This window comes from Spermophilus citellus (assembly GCF_964194105.1).
Source record: "Spermophilus citellus genome assembly, contig: SCAFFOLD_351, whole genome shotgun sequence".
NCBI classification, from domain to species: domain Eukaryota; kingdom Metazoa; phylum Chordata; class Mammalia; order Rodentia; family Sciuridae; genus Spermophilus; species Spermophilus citellus.
In genome coordinates this window covers 159,313-185,543 of record NW_027673084.1, presented here as the reverse complement: position 1 = coordinate 185,543, position 26,231 = coordinate 159,313, and the positions used below count along the sequence as shown (strand labels likewise).

The following is a 26,231-nucleotide window of genomic DNA, read 5'->3' as shown; positions in this document are numbered from 1 at the left end:
CTTGCATAGTAATATTAGAGTCTGATAATACATAAAATGGTACTGAAGTAAAGAACCATGTGGACAGTTGACAATACATGTTAGGCCCTTTCCTAATTTATACAAAGTGCCGTGCTAATGGTTGAGAGAGAAACTCAAAACCTTGAACCTGCCTTCAAGTGTTCACAGTTGAAAGCAGTTGAACATGGGCAATTTTATTTGGCTTATGGACTACACTTGTAGTATCTGCTGTGGGTTCTGCATGTGTGATTCTACTAACCTTGGATCAAAAATATTTGGGAAAAGATTGCATCTGTACTGAACATATACAGACTTCTTTTTCTTGTCCTTATTTTCTAAGCAATACAGCACAGCTATTTACATAGTGTTTACATTGTTTGGGTATTGCAAGTAATCTAGAGATAATTTAAAGCATCCTGGAGGATGTGCATAGGTTATATGTGAATTCCTGGGGGTACCCCTTGGGCTGGGTGGTTGGTGAGTTGACAAGCTGACTGCTGGCTGATTAATCCCAGGTGGTCACACACTTCCCTTGTTACTTGGAGTGTCAGTGGTTTCTGTAGCTTGCCAAATACGTTCTAAACCATTTACCCTGGCACTCAAGGACTTTCAGAACTAATGCCCAAATAATCACATTTAAATTTTAATCTCCTACAAATCCACTACACACAGACCGCTCTGTAGCCAAAGTGGACCCCTCTCTGTCCCTCCCTTCCCAGCACAATCTTTTCTGGACTACCTTGTGAGGCAGTTCTAATGCTTATTCTTCCCTCTACCCCACATTTTCCAGAATCCTAATCATCCTTCACAGTCCAAGCCAGTGGCTCCTCCTCTGGAAGCCTTCCCTGATTACTTCAGTCAGAAATTTATTCCTTCGGGATTCTTTCTCTCCTGTGATTTACTCTGCACAGGTATCATGGGCAAGATTCTAAGACTGCTTCTGAGACATGCTCCCTGGGGTGTGCATACACGCTTTTCTTCACCTGAGTGTGGCAGGAGTGTATGATAGGCTATCACATCCCTGATGAGATGGCTAACCAGTGGATTTTGAGTTGATACAAAAGGGAGATTATCCTAGGAGGGACTAACCTAAGCAGGCAGGCTTTATGGGGCCTAGTCTCTAATTCCTTATTTATTACCCAAGGGCTAAAAACACTCTGCTTCACACCCTGTGGGAATGACAGATAAATCTGGAATCATCAGGGTTGACCCACGTTGCCAGCCTTCTATTCAAGGAATTGGTACATTGTGAGAGATAAGAAGTTCAATAAGTAGGACACATAGGGGTTAATCCTGTCCCTGTTCAGCCCTCCTGCTTCCCTAGGCTCTCCTCCCAAGCCTCTCAGAGGATAATGGTGAGATCAGCCAGGTGAGAGTTAGGAAGAGGAACATTTGTTCACCAGTCCGTACTTAGATGTCAAGGTAGGAGTGATAGGAAGAACAAAATTTGGACCCCACTTTATCAAAGGCCTCATTTAGGCCCAAAATGATTATGACAGTATTGTTTACATTAATAGTAGTGATATACATGGAAAGAAAGTAAAGTTCACTTCATGATATTCTCGCATTAATTCTACCTTAAAAAGCAGGCCAACTTTGAAAGTGGAAACTAGCAGAGTGGTTGGTCATTCACCACTACAGGAGTCCCCGATCAAGCTGGTGGACTTCCCCAGTGTTGGTACTCTGAGCTTCAGACAACTCAAGTTCCACTTATACAATTTTGGAAGAGCAAGTCTTGAGATGTAGTGTTTAGCTCCCATGGTATCATCCACACACAAACACAGACGGGGAGTCAAATCCACCTTCTTCAAAGAAGTTACCTTCCGTGCCTGCCGTCTGGCTCTGCCTGCTCCTCTCGCTGCTTTTGCTTGAACTTCATGTTCCCATAGTGCATCACGGCTCCTGTCAGCTTGTAGATCCCAACTTTCTCCTCTGAGCTGAAGCCCAGGATGTCAATGGCATTCTGAGAGGGGAAAAAGGGCCAGTGTCTCAACAGGACCCAGGGATTTGTCTGCAGCTTTCTCCTGGCAGAGACCTTATCTCCTTACAGAACATGAGATAAAATTTGTTTCGATAAATGGATGATGGGTGGGGTGTGGTAAGTTAGTGAGTAAAAACCATTTATTTAACATGTTTGTGTGTCTGGAGGTGATTGTAGGAAGAATACGTGAATGATCTATCTTTGTCCATCAAATAAGAACTGAGTAAAATCCTTCCCACTGCACATAGATGGGGGCTATTTTCTGGATGAGGTGATTAGGAATCATCGTGGGAAGGAAATCACATAGGTAGTGATGGAGAAATAGTCCCAAAGCTTGAACGTTTATCATTGTAACATAGGAATTCCAATATTGTTCAGAATCAAATAAATGCATTATAGAACATTAGATCTAGAAAAAGAGATCACTGAATATAATACCATTGGTTTTTGAATGAAAAAGGAGCAAATTTAGGCAAAGCTCCTTTTTTGTGTGTGTGTGTGTGTGTGTGTGTGTGTGTGCTGTGCATTGGTAAAATTGGGAATGGAACCACCATTTGATCCAGCTATCCCACTCCTCGGTCTATACCCAAAGGACTTAAAAACAGCATACTACAGTGATGCAGCCACATCAATGTTCATAGCAGCACAATTTACAGTAGCCAAACTGTGGAACCAACTTAGATGCCCTTCAATAGATGAATGGATAAAGAAATTTGGTATATATATATATATATATATATATATATATATATATATATATATATAATGGAATATTACTCAGCAATACAAGAGAATAAAATTATGGCATTTGCAGGTGATTAGATGGAGTTAGAGAATATCAGGCTAAGCAAAGTAAGCCAATCCCAAAAAACCAAAGGCCAAATGTTCTAGGCAGCGGATGCTCATCCATAATGGGGTGGGGGTGTGGGATGAGTGGAGGAACTTTGGATGGGTAAAGCACTATCTATATATTATCTCATTAAATCCACATGAATTTCATGTGGATTTAATGAGATAATAACTTTTCAAATTATTCCCCAAAGTAAAAGGCCACAGACTAGATAGTTATACAGAGGAGATAGGTCCCTAAAGTGAACCTACAAGGACAGGTAGAAAGAATAATGGAGAGGCATTGAAGTGTGAGGTTGTTTATTATTGTTATTATTATTTTGCCTCTCTGTTTTGTACTTCTTCATATTTTCTAAACTTTCTTGAGCCGTGTAGGTAGGTGATTTTGTAACCTGAAAACTTCCAACAAATGTTACATTACAAAGCTTATAAATGCAAAAATTTATTCTAATTCAAGTATTAGAGGATAGAAGTGACGGCGTGCTTGGAGAACCCCTGGATTCTTATTTTGGAATCTTGTGATGTGGAGCTAAGTAGGGAAAAGGGCAAACTGGACTCATTCTCTGAGCTCTCAATCCCTGTCTTTGGTCTAATCACTTAGTGTCCCTGGGTCCCAGTTTTCTCATGAGTTCCCTGAGCTGCCTGTCAGTTCAAACTCCTTAATTCTCTGCATAAACAAATTAATTTCATGCTTACATCAGTCGCCAACAGCTCCTCGCTGTCATCAATGCTGGCTACAGTGACCTCTCCCTGGCTCACGAAGGGAAAGTCAAAGGGGTTGGTTGAAATCAGAAGCAGGTCTGGAAAACACCAAGATCTTTTTAATACTGTAGACACAACTTACTCTGGGTATTGTCCCAAAGCCACTGATGAGGAAGATAAGAATGATATCCGAGAGCTTACCAATGAGTTCTGGCTTCTTGTTTGACATGATTTGGTAAAAAATATGATAGCTTCTCTCAGCAGATAACTGAAATGTCACTCTGGATTTTTCCAAGAGATCTAAGGTAACAACAACAAAAATAATGATTTCAGGTTCCCAAGAGTGACCTTTGTGGCAAAATACCAAGGAATTTGTATCAAGTGTCCAGACTTACAGGTTTCAATGTCAGCAGATGCCAGCTTTCCAGTGGCTCCGAAGTGAATCCGAATGAACTTCCCTGTCCGATGGCAGGATGAAAAACACCACAGTCACTTGCTCTATATGATTCTGTGTGGGCCTCTGATAGGTGCTATCACCAATGGGTGGGAAGCACAGGGTTAGGGAGGCAGTGAAGCCAGAAGCATAAGTACTTCCTGTCTTGGTTTGTCGCACTCCTGCAGTCCCCAGGCTGACCGACCAAGGCTCAGGTAGCTCTATCCAGAGTTCCCAGCCTTGCTCCTACAGCTCAGGGGGCATCCATAGGCTCCCCTCCAGCTCCCTGCTTGGAACCACCTCATTCCTGACTGCATCCTTGATTTTTATATTATTTTTACACCTTGTTTCCCAAATACTTTCTCAAATATTAGAATTGATTATATGGATGGGATGTCTAATTTCTTTTTCTTTCTTTCTTTTTTTTGCCTTTGAATGCTAATTCTGAGATTTTACATACTACTTACTACAGGCAAGTCTAACTCCTAGGCATCTGGCTCCCCAAAGAACAACTCAGGGTCTGGGTTTCTCCCTTTTTGGGGAGTGATAAATAAAGTATACACACACACACATACATACACATATATATACACATACTTACACACGTATGTATATACACACATACATATGTATGTGTATATATGTATATATAAATGTGTATGTATATATACACATATGCACATACACATATATAAAATATATAAACTTTAATTTATATTATTTTATAAAATTTAGATATAATGCATACATGTGAATTATATATGTATTAATTTACATAGTACATATAAATATGTGCATAGTACATAGAAATTATGTGTGCCCCTTTCTCATATCCATTTAATTGGTACTTACCATACTGTGAACAAATTTAAAGGCGAAAATGTTGACTTGTTTATTCCACACAGTTTGTAATGTGGTCAGTACTCAATAACATTCTCAATCTTTTTTCTGAATGAGGCCTATAAGGGTTTGTGAAGGGTCAGTGGACGTATGTGTGAATGAGAGTATTGGGGCTTCAGTATTTTTAGCTAATTTCTGGAAGACAATGGAATTACTAGCCTACAAAGGTCTGGAGGGCAGAAGGTGTACAGAGTGCTTATGAATTCTGGCTCAGGATCAAAAGGAAAAGCCTAAAGTGAATAAATGGATGTGATGACAGGGAGTCCTAAAGGCATTATCTCCACTTAAATGTGGAATCAGATTAGCACCATAGCTAAAATTGGTCCAAGCACTGTAATACATCTCTATACATGTAAAATGCACTCAGATCCCCCACAAAGAAGGGCTTAGTTTTGCACCCAGGAAGACAAATGTACAAGTGGGTAGTATACAGGGGACCAAGCGCATATCTAAGGAAAGAAAGGCCAGGGCTCAGAGCTACAGTCTTTGAGGAATGCATCTACTTTTTAATCAGCAACCGTTTTATCTTTATGGGGTGACCATAAAATGTGAGCTTGAGATTGTTCAGCTGGTGAGATGTGTGAAGTTCTGAGGCACTTTTGCAACTAGAGGCATAAATGACGGCTGTATCTCTTGAGTATTTGCTCCCCTGGCCAATGAAATTGAACATATTGCTGAATGCTTATTTGCCAGTATGGAAATAAACACCTCTTTGGTGGTGCTATTCCTAAGTGAAATGGTTGAAGGAAGAATGATTAACTTTAATATACTTAGCACCAACCAATTCCTACTGGGATCCCTTTTGTCTTTGCTAGTTCTTCTGCAGCTCCTAGGACTTCCTGACTTGGAGTAGGTCAAATCTACCAACCTAATTCACACTAAGAATTCTGTGGCTAAGTCAATGGATGTTGTTCAGTAATATTAAGTGAGCACATGAAGAGATGTTCACTATCATTACCAATTTAGGAGATATACATTAAAACCTTCATTAGATATCACTACACACTTATAAACGTGGCCAAAATAAGGTTTAAAATGTCTCCATCTAGAGAATCTGATGTTAGCATTCAAGAATTGATTTCTACTTGCAGAATTTGAATCTCTGAGGCTTCAGGATGCTTGTGAGGTGATGTTGACTAGTTAGGGAAAGACAGCTAAATCCTCCCTCTGCCAGGAAGAGGCCAACACTATTTTCAAAGTGGATTAAAATATTCCAGTTCAGTAGATTAATCTGAATTGCTGGAGGGTAGAACAAGGCCCAGTATGTTTTAGTTTATGTGACAATTTTTCACATCCAGCACTTAAGGACAGGGTGTGGTTGGCTGGGGTAGGTGAAAACTGGGCTGGGTCTTACAAATCTGGAAGAGTTGTCATTCCTCACGGTCTTGGCATTTCCAAAGGCCTCTAGCAGGGGATTGGCTTGGATGATCTGATCCTCCAGGGTTCCCTAACAACAAAAAGAAGAGAGGACTTTGGACTGTCTTCCTGAGAAGCCCACAGGTGACTGGAAAGTGTGTGTGCTCTGGGAAAGGTCCAGGGAGAAGTGTCCACCAGTCTTACCTGGTGTCCAGTGCAGACATGTGGAGATACCAGGGCCCCACCAGATCCCACCTAAGGAGTCTTAAGGTCCTACCCCAGAGAAGCTCTTATTAGGATGCAAGGAAGGAACCCCTGGTCATGTCAGATTCTAGGATGGAACATTATCCTCTCCATCTTGACATTCACACTGCCTCTCTTCTCTGATTATATTTCATTATAAATCATGGGTTTTTAGGTACATGTACCTCTGTACTCACCTAATATCATAGACATTTGTGTTCAGAAGGGGAAATGACCTCAAAGATCATGCAATAAAAAAAATGGTTTTCAAAAATGTCTTGTAAGTAGCAAAAAAAAAAAAAAAATCGTAAAAATTGTTACTCAGGAGTCTACTATGGTAAAAAGGATTTCTACCTCACGTCCATCACTTATCCTTCTGGCTCCAGAGAGGTTTGGAAACTGTTAAACCTAGTGATTCTCAAAGTGTGGTCCCTAGACCAGCAGTAAGAACTTTACCTGAAAACATGTTAGAAAGGCAAAACATTGGATCCCACTTTAGACCTTCTTAATCAGAAATTATGGGCTGAGGCTCTCAATTCCTTTTAAAAGCCCTTTAATTGGTTCTGATGTGTGCTTCAATTTGAAAACTCCTGGTGTTTCCATTCCCTTCTCCAGAGGGCATGTGGAGTTGGTCAAGATCACTCAACTATTGTTGAAGGAACTAGTGTTAGATCCCAAATCCACTTTTTGCCTTGCCTCTGATTGTGATATAATAAAAGATATATTTCCGTTTTCTGACACAAATCTCCTGAATCCCTTGGCATCTCCAAAGTTCTAAGTGTCTGATTACATACTAATAATGAATGAGTGGTGTCTGGGGGTGGTCCCCAGAGAGCCCCAGGATGGGGGTTGGTTGCCATGGGAACTGATTACAGGACTGGAGATTTCAGGGGAGACTGAAAGTTAAACTAATCACCAAAGCCAATGATCTGGTTGGTTATGCCCATGTAACAGAACCTCTGTAAGAATTCTTAACCATGGAGAATTCTTGACAAACCCATGGAGACGCTGGGAGGTGGCATGGCAGTTCCATGCTTCTCTCCCTGTCTTACCCCTCTATGCATCTCTTCCAACTGGTTGTTCTTGAATTGTTTCTTTTATAATATACCAGTAGTAAGTAAAGTGTTTCTCTGAGTTCTTTGAACCATTCTAGCAAATTACTGAACTTGAGAAGGGGTTTGTAGGAGCCCCAGATGTGTAACTGGTCAGTTCCACTTAGCACTGGGACTTGCAATGGACACCTGAAGTGGGGGGTGTCTTATGGAATATGATACTATTTCCAGGGAGTTAGTATCATAATTGAATTGAATTGTAAGATTGCTGCTCCCACCCCCTACCCCAGTGGGTGTCTATAGAGAATTAGGATATTGCCTGGTGTGGGGGGAAAAATAAAACAACAACAAAACCTCACACATTTGGCATTGGAAATGTTCTGTGTGAGAATACAGAGAAGAGGAAACTTCTGTTCTGTTTACCTGGCTCATCTGAGCTGTGACACACCTTGGCGCTCACCCAATATGTCAGACATGCTTATTCTAATAAGCCTCCAAGGCAGGCCATTGCTTACCTGCATTTTGCCTGTTGGCTGCTCTTTCTTCTTGTCCCCAGTAACTGCAATTGTTGCAAAGTACTGGATGACACACTTGGTGTTCACAGTCTTCCCTGCACCAGATTCTCCACTGTCAATTTAAAAGTAAATGGTTAGAGGCCTGGTTCGGTGGCACATGCCTGTAATCCCAGCGGTGGCTCCAAAGGCTGAGACAGGAGGATCGAGAGTTCAAAACCAGCCTCAGCAATGGCGAGGTGCTAAGCTACTCAGTGAGACCCTGTCTCTAAATAAAATACAAAATAGGGCTGGGATGTGGCTCAGGGGTCAAGTACCCCTAAATACAATCCCCAGTACCAAAAAGAAAAGTAAATGTGACAAAGGAAAGTGGAAGGGATGGGAACTGGTTTCTGAGTCATCATGGGCTCAAACACAGGTTACTCACGTGATGAGGATGGACTGGTTGTCTCGATCTAGAAACACAAAAGGAGGCAAAACAAAATAAGTGAACAACAAACAGGTAGGATTTAAATACAGAGCAAATTGGGGGAAAGTTAAAGAACCTAGGGCCTGGTTGGATTTTGAACTTGAGGTGTGGTTCAGGAATGTCTAATCTTGGCTACAATTTGTACAGATTTCTTAAATGTGGAATGTATGGGAAGCCTGGGAGATGAACAGTGAACCCCACATGTAAAAGTTGTTCATGTTGGTAGATCTTTAACTCTTTGCTTTCCATCTCTCTTTGAAACAAAGAAAGCCAGTTTCAGGTTCAGAGCAAGTGGGAGACCACAGCTTCTATTTTGAATTTGTAGGCACTTATTGGCTGTCATGGTATTTTTCTCTTACTTTTATTTTCTACTCATGAGAAACTATTTCTGAGAGTGTATGGATTGAAAAAATTCATATATTGAAGTCCTAATATCCGAAACCTCAGAATTATTTGGAAATAAGATGTAAATAAGATGCAGATGTAATTAATCAAGATGAGGTCTTTCAGGGTAGGGTGAAATCTTGATCCAATATGACTGGTATCCTTATAATAAGGGGACATATAAAGACACACACACACACACACACACACACACACACACACACACACACGGAGAATGCCATGTGAAGATGAAGCCAGAGGGCAGTGTGACTCTTCCACATGCCAAGAATCATCAAAGATTGCCTGCAAACCACAGAAGCTAAGTGCAAAACCTGGAACAGATTCTCCTACAGCCTCAGAAGGAAAGAACTTTGCTGAAACCTCGATTACAGACTTCTGGCCTCTAGAACTGTGAGACAATACATTTCTGTTGTTTAAGCCACCCAGTCTGTAGTACTTTGTTATAGCACTTATAGCATCCTAATAGTGATATTAACCTTCCCTTTAAAACTGAGGTCACTTCAGTTAAAGAAAACAAATATTGTTTGCAGAAAGGTTAAAGATTGTAAATGTGGGATAGAAATGATTGAAGTATGGGTGACATTGTACTGGATGATTTTTAAGTGTCCTCCAATCTTGAATGCTGGCTTTTATTTCTTGTCTCTGTGCTGAGTCAAATCAGGCAAAAGTTGAGAAGATAAAAGTGATAATGGCATGGCAGTATCACCATATCTCTATTTCTAATGCCACTTTGGAAATCCGGGGAAGATGCACAGAAGCCTGAGTTAAGGAGGAAAGCAGGTAAAGGAAGACTTTTCCACCTATTTTTACAACTTTGTGGATACTAACACAGTTTCTCTTCTAAGGGTGCTTTGCAGGTAAGGACAGGACATTTCTTTGTGCTCCCTAAATAAGCATGGACTTAGTGTGGCTTTGGCCACGACCACTGGACTTTCCATGCATCATGACCAGTAAATAAAAGATTTGCACTGCTGGCTATTCATCCCCAAATCATCTGAAGCTCTTTGGTTCATGAACTGTTCAGATGGCCAAAGCCTCTAACGGGCTTGAATAACTGACAATTATTTTTAAAAGCATGAACAAAGAGAGGACTCACCAGTCAGCATGAACTGGTAGGCGTTGTCGGAGATGGAGAAGATGTGGGACGGGGCCTCCTGGCGCTTTTTGCCTCTGTAGGCAGCCACCACCTCTGGGTTGTATACCGGCAGCCACTTGTAGGGGTTGACGGTGACACAGAAGAGTCCTGAGTAGGTCTGTGAAAATCAGAAAATTAATCATTTAGATCTTGTTTTTACTCAGAGAAATAAATGATGTGCACCGATGTTCAAGGGCACTCACGTAGATCATCCAGGCTGCATAACGCTCTTTGAGGTTGTACAGCACAGCAGGCTCGTGCAGGTGGGTCATCATGGCCATGTCCTCGATCTTGTCGAATTTGGGAGGGTTCATGGGGAACACCTGATCACTGTTCAGAGTTAGCGTCTGCGTATTGAGAAGAAAAGCAAGCAATGGAGAGGAAGCCACTGGAGGGGTGAAGTAGTGAGATACTGTGGTATATTCAGTGATATATTTATCGGTCATTTCCATGTCTAGAGATGATCTTTAAGTAACTTGCCCTTGATTAACCTGATTCTGGTTAAACCAGTGCTGGTCTGATGATCCCAATCAGTCTGCCATTGTGGGTTCTAGGAGATGGTTACAGGCGTGCAGAGCTATAGAGCCCTTTGCCTTCAGGATGGCCAGATGGAGCTTAGAATAGCCACTATCAAGGTAGATTGCCTTTGTTTACCAGATTTGCTGTGAGTTCTGGGATGTGACAAAGGTTAGAAGGTTGGAAGGAACTGCTCCAGTGTGTTTTATGCATTTCTACCTCAATGCCCTTGATCAAGAGGGTTCCTTTATCTTCAATGAATATCTTCATTGAAATGATATCTGGACACCTTCAAGTGCTCCCTCTTCTGAGACCCATTTCCTCTCTTCCTTGTTTCTTCATGCCTCCCACAATTCTTTGTACCCCTGCTGTCCTAGTTAGAACATTTGAGCCTGCATCATGCATGGTCCATAGTTGTAAAGTATTTCAAGATGATTACTGGATTTTTTCCCACTCTGTGTTTTTCCTGCCTGTCCTCACTCAAACATGCAGTTGTCTCTGTACTTCTTTCTTAAGAGAGGTAGAAAATAGGGTAGAAAAGAGAAGGAATCTATAGGACTTTCTGGATTTTGTTTTCCAAAAAAAAAAAAAAACAAAGTGCTTAGAGGAGGTTTGAGGGTTTTACAGAAGAGGTAAAAGGAAGGAGATTTGCTATAGCCTAAAATTCTTGAGAAGGGAGGCCCTCCTGTGCCACTGCCTTAGACTAGAAAGACAGACCACACTGTGGCCAACAGAATGAGAGAAAAGTCTCTGTATCCTGAACCTTTAGGATCTGGCACGTTTTTCTAAATAGATTTTTTAGGAGGCAATGCAACCCCGAAGCAAGACTGTGTAGGTTGAGAATATGCCACAACCTTGAGGGTGGGACAACCCCAAGAGTGACTGAAGAGATTTTTTTTCTAGCCCAGTGATAAAGATCTGGAATCAGAGATTATGTCCAATAATAAAGAAAAAAAACCTAAGAGAAAAATCTGTCTCATGTGTCCGAGTTTGAGTTGAGACTCACACTTGCCAAATACATCTTGATTCCTACACTAGATGGGTAAGTTTAGGGGAAGGAATGTGCTAAGATTTGCAAATATTTGAAAAGTGATCCACACTTTGATGGAAACCTACTAGGTATCCAATAAGTACTGAATTGAAAGGCATGCTGCAATTCTCCATATTAAACTAGCCAGTGCCTCCTGGGCTTCCTCTTAAGAATGATTGTGTGCAGCCCACAAGCTATATTTGGTTTTCTGTTCAGCAACAATAGCATCAATTTGCCTTTAAGTAGTCCAAAGTCTTTCACCTGCACCTTCCCCTTTTCTCCAAAGCAAACACCATAAAATCCTCAAAGCCCAAACCCTCAAAGGAAAGAGACAGGAGCAAGGTGTATGATGTGAGAACTTCACTATAGAACAGGGAGATGTAAGTTTCAATCTGTCTTTAGATGCAATTTCTAATATTCCATTTCAAAGGAAAACAAGGACGCCCATCTTATCCAAGACATTTGAGATCAGCACTTACCCGATCATCCAGGGTCTTGACGATGACTTGATCATTTTCCCTGCTCTGGATCATGCCTTTCACGTACATTTCCTTATCATCCACTGTAAAGCAGGCTTTCTTTGAATCAAATGGGCGATTTTGAGCCTCGATTCTCTCCTTCTCTGGTTTCCGGAGGTAGGGAGCTGCTTCTCCAAAAATGGCCATCTCAGCATCCGAGCTCATGACTGCAGGGAGCTGGGAAGACCAGGGGATTGCTGAGTCTCATACCTGGGAGAACACTGCATCTATAGGGTGGCAACCTGTCATCTCTATTCAACATGAGGGCCAGATTCAAAGGCTCTGGGAAGAGATAGGTCCTGAGGGATCTACAACCAGGTCTATGGCTTACAGTGGGCAAATAGGAATGAGGTGAAAGGCACATTTAAGGCTGGGCATGGGTGTGCACTTCTGTAATCACCGCAACTAAGGAGGCTGAAGGCAGGAGGATTGTGAGTTCAAAGCCAGCCTCAGCAATTTAGCCAGTCCTAAGCGACTTACGGAGGCCTTGTCTCAAAAATAAAATATAAATAGGGCTGGGGATGTGGCTCAATGGCTGAGCCCCCCTGGATTCAATCCCCAGTACTAACAACAACAACAACAAAAGGGAACAAAAAATGTGTGAGGATTGTTTTTTTCTGAGTGTCACTTTTGGGAACATCTCTTCATTCAGCCCCAGGTGTGCACATCTGTACCAATGAAAGACGACTCTGGTGAGCCCAATAAAAGGGGGCTTCAAGCATCTTCTTAAATTGTGCCTCCCGTTTGAGTTTGTGGCTTTGAGGTCTTCCCCAGTTCCTAAGTGAATCTGGAAACAGTTGCTGGAAACTGAGAATCCCCTGTAGAACTTGCAGATAGTCCAGTGACAAGTAAATGACAGAATACTGGCTTCTCACGCTTGCTTAGGTAATGCAGTAACAGCACATGGACCCACAGCAAGGTCACTCTCTCCTATAATCAACACCCCCACCCCTTTGCTGGCTCTTCTCTTTGTGTGTATTCTCTGCTTAGAAATCAGAAAACCCAATCCCCAAATCCCAGCATTGACCTTGGTCAGACCATTTAACTTCTCTGGGCTCCTGTCTCTTGCCACTTAAAATGATAAAGCCAGTCTAGCCCCTGTCTAAGGCTCCTGCCTGCTGTGTGACTTTATGGTTCCTTCTTGTCCTCTCTGTTTGCCTCTTTCACTTCTTCTTTGGATCTGTTTTCCCTCAACTCCTCTACTTGTTTTCCCCATGTCTCATCCTTCTTCCCTTTCACTCTTCTTTTCCTTCCTATTTATTCTCCTGTAACTGAAATAAAATGAAATTAAATGACACTATCACACACACCTTCCCATATCCCTCTTAAAAGCACTTAACATTTTTTGAATGGAATCTTTTATATACTCTTTTTAAAAGTGAGACAGTTGAACATATTATAGTTATCTTTCCCCCATCTGAGCCTTTAGGATATTGTTCTCCATTGGTCAAGGTTTAAATATCCCTTCTGGGCTGAGGATATGACTCAGTGGTAGAGCACTTGACTGGTACGCTTGAGGTCCTGAGTTCCATCCCCAGCTCCACAAAAAGGGAAACCCTTTCTTCCTATGATTCTGTGGAGTTCTATGTTGCCTAGAGAGAAGTACCTGCCTTGCTTTGGGCCTTAACCAGATTAACTTGTGTTTTGGATTTGGTCACAATGGCACATGCCTGTCATCTCAGAGACTTGGGAGGCTGAGGCAGAAGGATTGCAAATTTAAGGTTCCCGAAGTGTCTCAAATGGGGTGGGGAATGTGGCTCAGTGGTAGAGCGCTGCTGGGTTCAATTCCCAGGATAGAGGAAAAAAGTTGCATTTGGTTTTACTTTGGCCAGGGGCTGTTCTGAACTCTCTGTGGACTCCTGGTTAAGATTTCATAGCTAGGAGTCTAGAATTCCAAAGAGGGCCCCTGGCTTGTAGCTGTCAGACAGTTTAAATTTTCTCAGTTATTACATGGAAAGGAAAAGAATCCATCATTTTCCTGGTTTACTCCTCTGAAGGCAGCCCCTAGTGTTGTGGCTTAAGTGGGTTTCATTAGGACAGCCATTCTCAGGTTTTGTGGTCTCAGGACCCCTTAGCTCTCTTAAAATTAAACTCCTGAGAACCCAAGAACTTTGTTATATATATAAGTCATACCTCTCAATATGTACCATATGAGATATTAAAATCAAGAATATTAAAAAAATTATTAATTCTTTTGAAATTACTATAAAGTCCCCATATCTTTTTTTTAAGAGAGAGTGAGAGAGGAAAGAGAGAGAGAATTTTAATATTTATTTTTTAGTTATCAGCGGATACAACATCATTGTTTTGTATGTGGTGCTGAGGATCGAACCCGGGCCGCACGCATGCCAGGCGAGCGCGCTACCGCTTGAGCCACATCCCCAGCCCCCCTATATCTTAATATAAGTTAACATTTTTCTGAAGACAGCATTTTTCAAAGCAAAAGAAAAAAAGAAAACAATTAGCAAGAAGGGTAGTTTTGGTTTTAATTTTGTGAATCTCTTTTATGCCTGCTAATGGAAGACAGATGTGTTCTTATGACTGCTTCTGTATACAGGGTATTGCCATATATTTTGGGGGAGTTAAAATAAATATTTTAAAAGTCCAGTTTTGCAAAGCAACACTATTTGTAAAAGAAAAGAAAATTTTAATCACCTTTTCAAATAATTGTGAATATTCTTCTTAGATACTGTGTCAACACGTAAGTGAAAGTTTCTTGAAGACTAGTTGTGGAATCTGAAAACATATCAACAAATGTTTTATTCTTTGGTACATTATAATGCATTGATCTATCTGGTATTTTAATTTTTTCCCCTATAAATGAGCATTATATAGTGTCCATTTGGAAAATAGTGGATCACTGAGTTATACAGAACTTCCATATGTAGAAACATTTCATTGCACATTATTGAAAACTCACAATCATTAATGTTGCCACTGTGATATCATTGGAAAAAATCCTTAAATACTAGGAAGCTGTCAAGCTAATGATGGCAGATACATGGTTTCTTATATTCTATTTTTTGTTTAAAGGCTCAAGTTTATTTCTAGTAAATGCATGTTTTTCCTCCAAAAATCAATCACACTTCATTTATTTTTGGGAGCATGTCTAGTAAATCTCTAAGTTTGAATAACCCACAGTTTTGCTTGTTGGTCTTCTAGGTAAAAACGGTGTTTCATGAGTACAATGTCGAGTTCAGCTTGCAACTCATAAAACTATATATGTATTTTCCCCATAGATAACCATAAAACACTAGTGGACTTTCCATTTCATTGCAAAAGATATTAAAAGGATGTATACATAAGAATTGAAATTAAATAAAATTAACAATTCTTACTTAAAAAAAATTTAAGTAATTCTTAGTGAAACTGGCTTTTTTAGTTGAAAAGAAATGTTTTTAGTTCAACTATATGGCAGTGAAGAATATCATAACTATAAGTGCAGTTTGGTGCCAGACCTTGATCTTTAAAACTGCAAGCAGTTTTATACATCCATGATTTTACATCTTTCATATAGTGAAAGAGATTTTAGAAAGTCATCTGGGTATTATTATGAAATTGTTTTAACCTTGTATCTCCTGGAAGGTTCTTGGGGGATCTCCAGGGATCCACGGACCACACTTTGAGAATGGCTGCATTCTTGCATTAGGGAATCTAGGCAGAATGTACAATTACAGGCTTCTATTATTCAGTTTGACTTAATGTTAAGTACATACCCAAAAGTGATGGCGAGAGATCATACACATAGAAACCATCTGCAACAGAATCTCTGTAGTGGGGACCAGAGAATCAGATCTATTTACAAGGGCCTCAGAGTGAGGTTTGGATTTAAAATTGTTTAAATTGTTATTTAGTTTAAATTGTTATTTTGCTTTTCTGAAACTACTTTGCTTTTCTAAGGCTGGGATCGTGACATAGTCCCATTGGTTGTGCACAAAATGATCTTGGGCAAATATTTCTTAATTTAGTAATTATATATTTATTTAACTTTATTAATTTTTTGGTCCTGGAGATTAAACCCAGGGCCTCATGCATGTGAGGCAAACACTTTACAACTGAGCTACATCCTCAGCTTCCACCCTTCTTCTTCTTTCTTTTTTATATATATATATATTTCAAATTTATTTTGAGATGGGGTCTTACTAAAGTGCCCTGGCTGGCATTGAACTGATAATTCTCCTGCCTCAGCCTCCCCAGTAGCTGAAATTACAGCCATATTTCACCATGTTGTACAACTTATCATTACCTTATTATATCAAAATATAAGATGCCATCAATTGTGTGATACACAGAGAAAGAAAATACAGCTAATTGAAACCATACTATTCCTTACATAGATTGTAATAGGCATCCCGATTTCAGAAGTAACATTTTATGAAAAAATGTGAAGAAAATAAGAATCGATAAAACAGGATAATAAATGTTTCCCATTTGAGAGTATTTCACATTCATTTATACCAGTAATATAAAGCAATATTTCTGAGACTTTAATGTGCATATGAATCCAACTGAGAATTTTTAGAAGGTCTGGATTGAGATTTTGAATATCTTATAAATTTCTCAGCTGATTCTGATGTATCTGGTTAATACTTTCACAGTAAAAATTCAGGGAAAGTTAGAAAAAAACTAAAAAAAAATAATGAAGAGACATATATTATTAAGTGAATTAATAGTACTGATTTTAAATGGATATTACAAAATTTGTGATGCTAATCCTGAAGTTGGTGAAAGACTACAATAACTGATGATTAAATTATAGTTTTTAGTCTTCTTAGAAAAAGTAAACTTTTCCATGTGGGCCTCAAGTTACGATTAATTTTCAGGTAGAGAAAAAAAAATCTATTCTATCCATGACTTAGAGCCCAGTATCTACTAATTGTATTATCTAATGACTTGAGTAGTCTTCAGTAATATTCTTACACAGGTGTCATCCAGCCTCGTTGAATATCTTCAGGTACAAGTCATTTCTATTTTAAGCCACTTTGACAGGCTAAGGATTCTTCTCATTTTGAATGGAAATCGTGTTCCCATAACTTCAGGATGATTCATTCTCATTCCAGCTCTTGGTAACAGTAAGACAAGCTCAAGTCTTGCAACAAGATACCTCTTCATTTGCTTGATGGTTGTCCTGTGTTCTTGACTTTATCTTCTCTGTGTTAAATAAGCCCTGCTCCATTTTCCATCTTCATCTGCTTCTTCCATGATGTGTTTCTGAATCTCCTTTACTGTCCTGGTCACTTTACTCTGAATCTACTACTGCTAATCTCTTAAAGTGTGATATCCAAACCACATGTCCTCCTCCATCAGAGTGTGCCCTCACCTCTCTTGACCTAGGTGTAATGGCTGAGGTGGTGACTGCCTGTTGGCAACCATGTCCCTCTGCTGACTCACCATTCACTGTCTAGCAAAGCCCCTCAATCCTCTCTGTGCATGCGGTTGCTAAGTCAGATCTTCTCCCTATATTTATTCGACTGTGTTGGGACTCAAGGGCAAAAACCATTTATTCCTGGCTAATGAAATTCACCTTTTTAGATCTGGCCCCACTCTCTTGCCAGATGACTCCTGATGGCCCCTGAATTTACTCTCAGAAACAACCTTAATTAGCCTCTTCTTCATTCCATGAGCAAGACCTGTTCCCACACTACATAGCTGTGCCCCTTCAACCACCTCCTCTTCTCCTATCTTCAAGAACCTGCCAACGGGTATAACCACCCCCACCTGCCTAATCTCCATCCCCACCTCTGAGAGCTCCCCTCTCTCTTTGCTTTCAGGATACCACGACACGGCTCTTGGTTTTCATTCCTCGATTGGAAATTTCTCAGCCATTTTCTGACATTGTCTGGTCAGCAACAATGTGGTCATGAATCAATTACACTTTGGTTCCTTTGATTTTAATTCATTTAGAATTACCTTGAATAGACACAAAAGTTTTGGAAAAAGGAGTTTGATTACCACATGGGGCATAAATTTGAATGATCCCTCTTTATTCTTTCAGCATTACTTATAAGCAAAGGTATGGCTGCATGAATTCAGGGGTGCGAATTCTGCCTAAGAAACAGTCAAGTTAGCAGTGTGTGAACTGGATCTTGATCCTATGAACAACTAAGTGTATTAATCTGGAGACTGCTCATTAAAGTTCTATAATCTATTTTACACATTTCAATGTAGTGAGCAAATTCTTGGGAAGTTATTTTTCCTTTGGCAAAACCTGCACATTTTTAAAATTTGTCTTTAAGAGTACTTTAGTAATTGATCTCAAATTCATTGGTTTCCACTACTTATGCGTATGGCAAGAATGAGAATGTGCAAAATAATGTTTGTTTTCCCTTTCTGCATTCAGGATTAAGTCAAAAGTAGATCTTACCTTCTTGGTTCCCAAAATGTTGGTGAGTGTCCTTCAGGAATGAAGTGTCTTCTTAGGGGTGATTCAAGAAATCAAAAACAAATAAAAAAAATGAGTGAATTGCAAAGACTTTAAGTAAGTTGTGTTTGTTCTGGTTTACCAGAAATTGTGTTTGTTCTGGTTTACTAGATTTGAATAGACACACAGTAGGTGTGGTGAGATGAAAAGAAAGTTTCCATTTTGCATTTTTAGTTTTGATCAACTTATCATTCTTTAGATATAATTGGTTAATAACAACACTTTTTTTTTTCTTTAGAAACTTCCATATGTACAACTATTCAGCCTCTTAGGAAGGAAGTAAGAAAAGAAACAGATAAGAAAGAAATCCTGTTTCTGTCCTACAAGAATTCAAAATTTAGTCAGGGTTAAAAGAAATGCTGAAATAAATTTTTGAACAAGGGAGAGTAAGAAGTGTTGAGTCAAAATTAAGGCTTAGAGGACTTGCATCTTGTTGAAGGGGTGACTCTGGTTGGAATCAAAGACAAAGAAAGGAGAAAGGGGGAATGATCTAGAGTGTAACTTGGACACTATAGAGCAGCTGTCAAATTCTTTTGCCAGTAGGAGAAAAATTGTGAATTGTGGGCAAAGATTTCTTTACGAGTTCTAAGAAAGGTCCTCTTACATGCCCTAAATTCCCCTGGAGCAGATGAAGATGGGTAGCTGAAAACTCATCAATACTAAGGAATCTCATCTCTAGAAGTTTAGAAATTATGTGACTAATTCATGGAGCTGAGTTTGAAATTTTGGGGTATAAATTTTAATTTAAGCAAACTTTCCATTTATCATTAAATACTTTTATGGAGGTAGGGATACACTTCATGAAATCCTTTCAACCACATTTGCTTTGCTATTTTGTTTGCCTTCTCCCTTCTCTTTTCACAAGTCTTAATAAACTCCAGCTATATCCTAATAAGCACACAAATTTCTCAAAAAAATTGTTGCATATTATATTCTGAATCCTTAGTTCTAAAAGGGTAAGACTTGGAGGCAAAGCCATAGGTTTCTAATAACAATTCTGTTAAGTACCTGCTATGATTTAAGTTTTCCTTTCCTTCTGTAAAATCAAACAGACCAGAAAATCTTCAAAATTCCTTTCAGCCTTTTTGAGTCTATGACAGAAAGTTCTCCAATGTAATGGTGGCCTGAAATCAAAGCATCACAAGACTTTGAAAGCTGGAGTCATTGTGACGGATGTTACTGTGCTGTCAGATATGATCTAGTTCAAAGTCCTGAAGGTACGTCATACCGGACCAGCCTGCAAACCTGTCAATAACAACCAAATGATGATGCATCCTATCATGGATAAAATGTGGAATAATTCGATGAGATGATGTCTTCCTGCAATCAGAGATTTAAGTAATCATAAAAATATTCAAGGCAATCACAGAGGAGATGAGTTAATATGTTAATTTGCTAATTGAATAGCAAATTAACTTTGAGAATGGGGGGTGGATTAAGCATTATATTCAGTTTTGTTCGGAAGCGTGGATTTTTTTTTTTTAGTCATAATTGCTTTTATACTTGTCTTTTTGCCCCTTGTAAAATCTTGAAGAGACAGGTGTCTTGCCTTGCCATATTATCTCTGACATTGCCCTTAACAAGGGACCTTACATTTTAAGTGCTCTGTGTCACCTTCCCTTCTTCACTGGTAATCTGATCAGGTTAATCATTGCTACATGGAGGAAAAAAGTGGACATTTGTGCGTACTTACCTTTAGATGCTGCAGTCGGAGCAATTTCAGGAGTGTGGCCCCCAGCTCTCTTTACACTCCCAAATCTGCCAGCCCAGCACTCCAACTTGGCTATATTTGGGGGATCACCATTTACTTGTTAGATGTAAATGCGTCGTAGCCCTGATCTCTCACTCTGAGAAGTCTTTTCCTCCATGACTGTGGATGTAGATTCTTTTAAAAAATTTTTATTTAAACTCTTTTGTACCCAAATCAGAAAGTTTTAAAAAAATTTGGACAGTAATAACTATTTTTACAGAAGTCTTCTACTTGAATTAAATAGGTTGCCATTTACTAGCTGTATTAGCTTGGCAGGACAATGAATTCAGCGAGTTTCACCTGGGAAGAAATATGACATAATGACTGTGAAAGTTCTTTGAAAACAGTGAAGTCCCAAGTGGCTGGAATACATTATTATAATAAGAATAGGATGCAGTCTGTTTGTTCATCATAGAGTCTATTTATACACGCCTTACTCACCAGTCAGCATGAACTGGTAGGCGTTGTCAGAGATGGAGAAGATGTGGGGTGGGGCCTCCTGCCGCTTTTCGCCTCTGTAGGCAGCCACCACCTCAGGGTTATACACTGGCAGCCACTTGTAGGGATTGACAGTGACACAGAAGAGGCCTGAGTAGGTCTAGAAAATCAGAAAATTCAAAATATGTATCTTGCTTTTTTATTTTTATTTTTTTTGGTAGTCCTGGAAGTTCAACCTAGGGCCTTGCACATGCCAAACAAGTTCTCTATCACTGAGTTATATCCCCAGCTCCTGTCTCTTTTTTTCAGAAAAATAAATGGACTAAAAAGAGATGTTGAAGGACACTTACATAGATCATCCAGGCTGCATAGCGCTCTTTGAGGTTATACAGTACTCCGGGCTCATTTAGGTGGGTCATCATAGCCATGTCCTCAATTTTGTCATATTTCGGAGGGTTCATGGGGAAGACTTGATCTTCCCTGACAGTTAGAGTCTGGTAAGGAAGCAGGAGATGAGTTAGAATTAATGGTTGGGGATAGGGTTTATGATATAAAACTAATCACACATACTTTTTGTTATATTATTTTATATTCTTTAAAGGCATATAAACATATTTATTTAGAGTTTAATGCCAAGAAAATGTTTCTTATGATAAGTTAGGATACTACCATTTTAAAAATTAATATATACTAATTGTACATATCAGTGGATACACTGTGATATTTTCATACATACATTACAGCATGCATCGATCAAATCCAATCACCCTTTTTCTACCCGCTCATCACCCCATGATCCTGCTATCTCACTCCAGAATATATATCTAAAGGAAATGAAATCAGTGTATCAAAGAGATTACCTGCATGCATGTTCATTGTGGCACTATCCATTTTTTTAAAGATTTTCTTTCTTCCCACTATCTTTTTCCTATCCAGATTTATCTATCAATTTATATCTTTTTATTCTTTTTCTTACTATTCATTATAAAAAACTGCTTTTTTTTTCTTTTTGAAGTAAAGGAGATATTAATACATTATTGAACTAAATAAGTAACTGAAGAATTCTTGTGGTCAGAGAAGCTATTTTTTACTTTCCTAATTGGGAGATTCAGACTGGGAAGTTGGGAATTGAAGAGAAATGGTTTGTATTAATGGGTTAAAGTCCTATATGAAGTTGGAAAGGAAGACATGCAGTTACTGCTATGAATTCTTTTGCCTTTCAAATCTGATGTCTACCCGCTAACTAGAAGTGTGTTTGTATTAGCAACAGGCTTGGAGATTTCCAGCAATAGGAGATAGAGAAATTAAATGGGGATTATTTTCTCCTTATGCTTTTACTTACTGCTCCACTTTCAGTCTTGACAGTTACTTTCCCTCCTTCCTTGCTTTGTATGACACTCTTTACATAGGATTCCTTGGGCTCCGTCACAAAGACAGATGTTTTAGCATCAAAAGGCTTGTTTTGGGCCTCAATTCGCTCTCTTTCTGATTTTCGAAGGTAGGGAGCGGCTTCACCAAAAACAGCCATCTCGGCATCTGAACCCGAGCTCATGGCTGCAGTTTATGTAGCAGAGGATTCTGTGCAGGGGAAAAAAAACAAGACAGGTAGAAAGGGAAAGCAGAAATCATAAAGGTAAGTTAGGCTGGGAAATGAACAAAGTGTTGAGTTTAGCTGCTGCTGTGACTAATCCTCCAATCTTGACATTCACTGGTGTTCTAACACAATCTAAAGGACTAGTTTGGAATGAGACTGTAATTTGACACTTCATTTGTACAGTTTGTAAGTTTCCTTTCCAGATTATATACCTTGATCATCAGGTGGAGTACCTGCAATTGAGTTAGAATGGAATCCTCACATGTTTTTATTTCTAAGCTTTAACAATCTTTGTAGCTAAAACCAGTGATGGGTAGGATCTGTCATTGTTGAATCCTCATTTCTCCTTCTGCATAATGTTTGCATCGGCCATATGCTAGGACAATCACATAGTAGGGAAAGAAAGTTTATCTTATGCAAATTAAGGATATTTTTCAAAGCTATCCAAAATATCTTTGTCTTTCAGATAGTCATTTTTTCTCTTATGATCCAAATAATTAACTTTAACCTCTTCTTTATGTTGATTTTTGGTGTTATGTCTCTTAGTGGTTTGTTAAGAGAATCTAAATAAATCCTTGTTCTCTGGATTTTTTTCATTATTTGGCTTGTTACCAAGAGACTTAGCATTGTTCTAATTCCTAAATCTCTTCTGACACTCTCCTTATGCCATGAGAGATTTCATCTGTCAGTTACAGATCTAACCATAAGAAATGAGAGCTTCATCATAGAGGCCCTCTTCCCATATAAATTCGATGAGGTTCTTTTTCTTTTAAAGACTTGCAACTTTTTAAAAGAACAATAATATTTCTAACAACAACAATGAATAATCAAAAATAGCTAAAATATTGTTTTAACAATGTTTGCGTTCATTTTTTTTTTTGGTAAGAATTTTTCTAGGGTGTTTAAAAAATGTTTGTAAAATGTCTAAGTGTTCAGTTCTTTGCAGTAGGGAGATTGGTGTGGGATACTCTATTGCCCTGGATGATTTTAAGAACCACTGAGAACTCACTGTCAAAACTCATTCTGTCCTAAACAGTCTTTTAACCCTGGAACTCAAATGAGAATAGTAATCTCTAAAGATAAGACATTTTGAAGAAAGAAAAAAAAAGATTCTCCAGCATTTAGAAGTAGTCACTTGCAAGTATTTATATTTCTATAACTGTAAAAACATGGAATTGGTGTATAATTAAGAATTGTTCAAAGTTTCCTTAGACTAAATAAATCCTCTCTATCACCAATGATTAAATCAATCCAAACCTTACCTCTGGAATTCCAGAAGAAAATGCAGGGTCAGAAGTGTCCCACACTATAAAACAAGAAGTTTCTAATTAGTGACTCTACAATTTCAGTAATACAGTTACAGAATTAAAATTTCCCTGTCCTAAAGCCTGGCTCTATGAAAAAAAAAATTAAAGTTGGGAGGAAGAGTTTTATGCTCAGAGATAGCCACAGGCTCAGTTCTTTCTTCTTTTAGGGGTCCTTGGGTTCCCAAGATCCCATCACTTACCTCTGAGTTCTTGGTGGAGATAAGGCTCAAGGGCCAATCCTGTTTATATAGGAACTACTGTGCTGATGCTGCAACTACCTCCTCTTTGTTAAGGCAACACATTTGGCAACATGAACCCTCAGCATAGTTTGTAGTGACATTTGGCATGTTTGGATATAATTAGAAGTATTCATACCATTTTGAGTATGTGAATCAATTGCCTATAAATAATTTGACAGGGACCAATCTGGTGGCAGAGAATGCTTTCTAGTGTGTTGAGAAGGAAATATTTGACAGTGCCTTATGAGACCTCAAAGTCAGTTCTTAAGAGCTATATTCAGTTTGGCAAACTCTTTCATGCATGCCTGTAACCAAATGATCAGATACCAGAGGCACACTGTTGTCAGGGCCTTCAGTGTTTTTCATTTGTTCTCACGGGAAGCCCCCTGCATTCCCTTGGGCCATTGCCAAGGCTCACCCTTGGAGTTTGGGCTCAGGCAGGAAAGCCAAACTGAGAGGAGATTCTTTGCTGAGTCTCCACAGTTAAGCCAGTGCCCAACCAGCTAACACTGAAGAAAATTATTATTAGAAATTAATGTGTCCACAATAGGAAAAAAAATACAGGTAAGAGGAAAAAAAAGTTCATAATCCCAGTATGGAGAGATATGATTCAGATTTAATAGTGAGATCTTATTGTATACACATACATAGTATGCATATCTTGTATCTGCTTTAAAAATTAATATATCATAGGGAATTTTCATACCACTAATGTAATTTTGTCTTTATTCTTTAAACAAGTTATGGTTGTTCTTTTTTAATTAAACTCTTTTAAGGTCATGAATATTGAGGTATAATTTATGTACATCCTAACTCACCTATTTTAGGTGACAGTTATATAATTGCTTACAGATTTAAAAATTTTAAACTTTTCAATAAAATTTACTTATTTTGTTGAGTGGTTCTATGAGTTTTTTTTTACCTATGTGTTGATTCATGTAACTCCCATAATTGATGGAATGCAGAATAATTGCAGTTCTACGAGTTTTGATAAATATAGGCAGTTGTGGGACCTCTTACATTTTAATTGTGTAAAACTTAAATCCTTATACATTAGGCTAAAATTCTCCTTTCATGAGCTCATAGGAGTTCATGCAGAACTTCTCTTCAGAGGTAGCCACCAATATCAGTTTGGTTTGTAATATTCCAGATCTTTTTTGTACATTTATGTATGTATTATTTTGATATTACTTGTAAAAATTCTGTGTAGAATCCCTATATTCAGAAAACTGGGGGGGAAATGAAGAAAAAAATTGAAGATTTAAAATAAACAAAAAATATATCAAACTTATGGATCCAAAAACTCACTATTGTAAAAGCATCTATTCTTATCAAATCAACCTACTAAATTAATCAAAATTGAAACCCAATAGAATTTCCCACATATTCTAAGAAACTAATTTTAAAACTCATATAGTAGACTGTAGGAATTGTCAGGATGACTTTGAAGTAGATGAATAATGAGAGAAAATTTGCCCTATTAGACATCAAATCCCATGTGCTATTGACACGGAAATATGGTACAAAATGTGGAATCCAGAAACCAATCACATACACACTTGGGTTAAAAATATCAATATTTTCTTAAAATCATTAGGTTGATTGAGAATATATAAAATTTATGTATGACCTGCAGTCTTTGAGTTAGGGAAAGCCTCCTTGACAATATGATTTTTTTTTCTGGTACTTGAGATTGAACCCAGAGGCACACTTATCATAAGCTACATCTGCAGGCTTTTTTTACTTTTGAGACAGGGTCTCACTTAGTTTCTCAGGTCGGCCTCCAACTTCTGTTCCTCTGCCTCAGCTTTCCAAGTTGCCAGAGTTACTGGTGTGCATCACTGTGCCTGGCTTCCATTAATTTGTTTTTAGACACTGTTTATTCAGATTTTCTGTCACACACAAACAATCCCTAACAAGATACATGACATTTCAGAAAGTTACTGATTTTTCTGTGTCATCTTATATGGTCCCCTTACGAAACTCTTTTGTCACTTGTAGTAATTTATTTGATTCTCTTGAAATTTCAAAATATTATATATAGATAATCACAATTTTGTTTTTTTTTCTTCTAACTTATGTGTTATTTTTTTCTTCTTTTATTTATTTGTGGAATTTAGGAAAATGTAGATTAGTATGAACATGTTACTAACATATTAATGTAGTAATATAGTATTACTATACTACTGATTCTGTGGTATTCATTTATCTATTTTATATAAGATAAGACATCCTTATCAGGTTTTGTCCTTTAAAAATTTATTTTATTTTTGATTGACATACTACTTGTGCCGTTTTATAAGGGAAATAATGTGATATTTTGATGTACATAGTGGATTATATGAAATGTTTCATTATGTGTGATATTTTCTGTATACTTT

The 26,231-nt window shown here is 38.6% G+C and overlaps 2 protein-coding genes across 2 annotated transcripts in view; both read right to left on the bottom strand.

Moving 5' to 3' along the window:
• LOC308640130 (myosin-13-like) overlaps positions 1-20,236 on the bottom strand; it is a 67,131-nt gene extending 46,895 nt beyond the window's left edge. The window contains 15 exon segments of the mRNA XM_081312151.1: positions 1,821-1,833; positions 1,835-1,963; positions 3,527-3,630; positions 3,734-3,832; positions 3,928-3,987; position 3,990; positions 6,220-6,312; positions 8,032-8,143; positions 8,456-8,483; positions 9,999-10,155; positions 10,241-10,384; positions 12,063-12,278; positions 14,757-14,837; positions 18,466-18,516; positions 20,216-20,236. Of these exon segments, the coding sequence (XP_081168277.1) occupies positions 1,821-1,833; positions 1,835-1,963; positions 3,527-3,630; positions 3,734-3,832; positions 3,928-3,987; position 3,990; positions 6,220-6,312; positions 8,032-8,143; positions 8,456-8,483; positions 9,999-10,155; positions 10,241-10,384; positions 12,063-12,266 (1,144 nt within the window). The 5' untranslated portion in view covers positions 12,267-12,278; positions 14,757-14,837; positions 18,466-18,516; positions 20,216-20,236.
• Positions 20,237-20,705: 469 nt separating this feature from the next.
• Positions 20,706-23,610, bottom strand: LOC308640127 (myosin-8-like; the record flags this gene model as incomplete). Its single annotated transcript, XM_081312148.1, has 4 exons — positions 23,567-23,610; positions 22,053-22,288; positions 21,061-21,204; positions 20,706-20,870 (listed from the first exon to the last, which is right to left on the bottom strand). Exons 2-4 carry the CDS (start codon positions 22,260-22,262, stop codon positions 20,706-20,708), a joined length of 519 nt encoding a protein of 172 aa, XP_081168274.1. The 5' UTR covers positions 22,263-22,288; positions 23,567-23,610.
• Between the last annotated feature and the right edge of the window lie 2,621 nt (positions 23,611-26,231).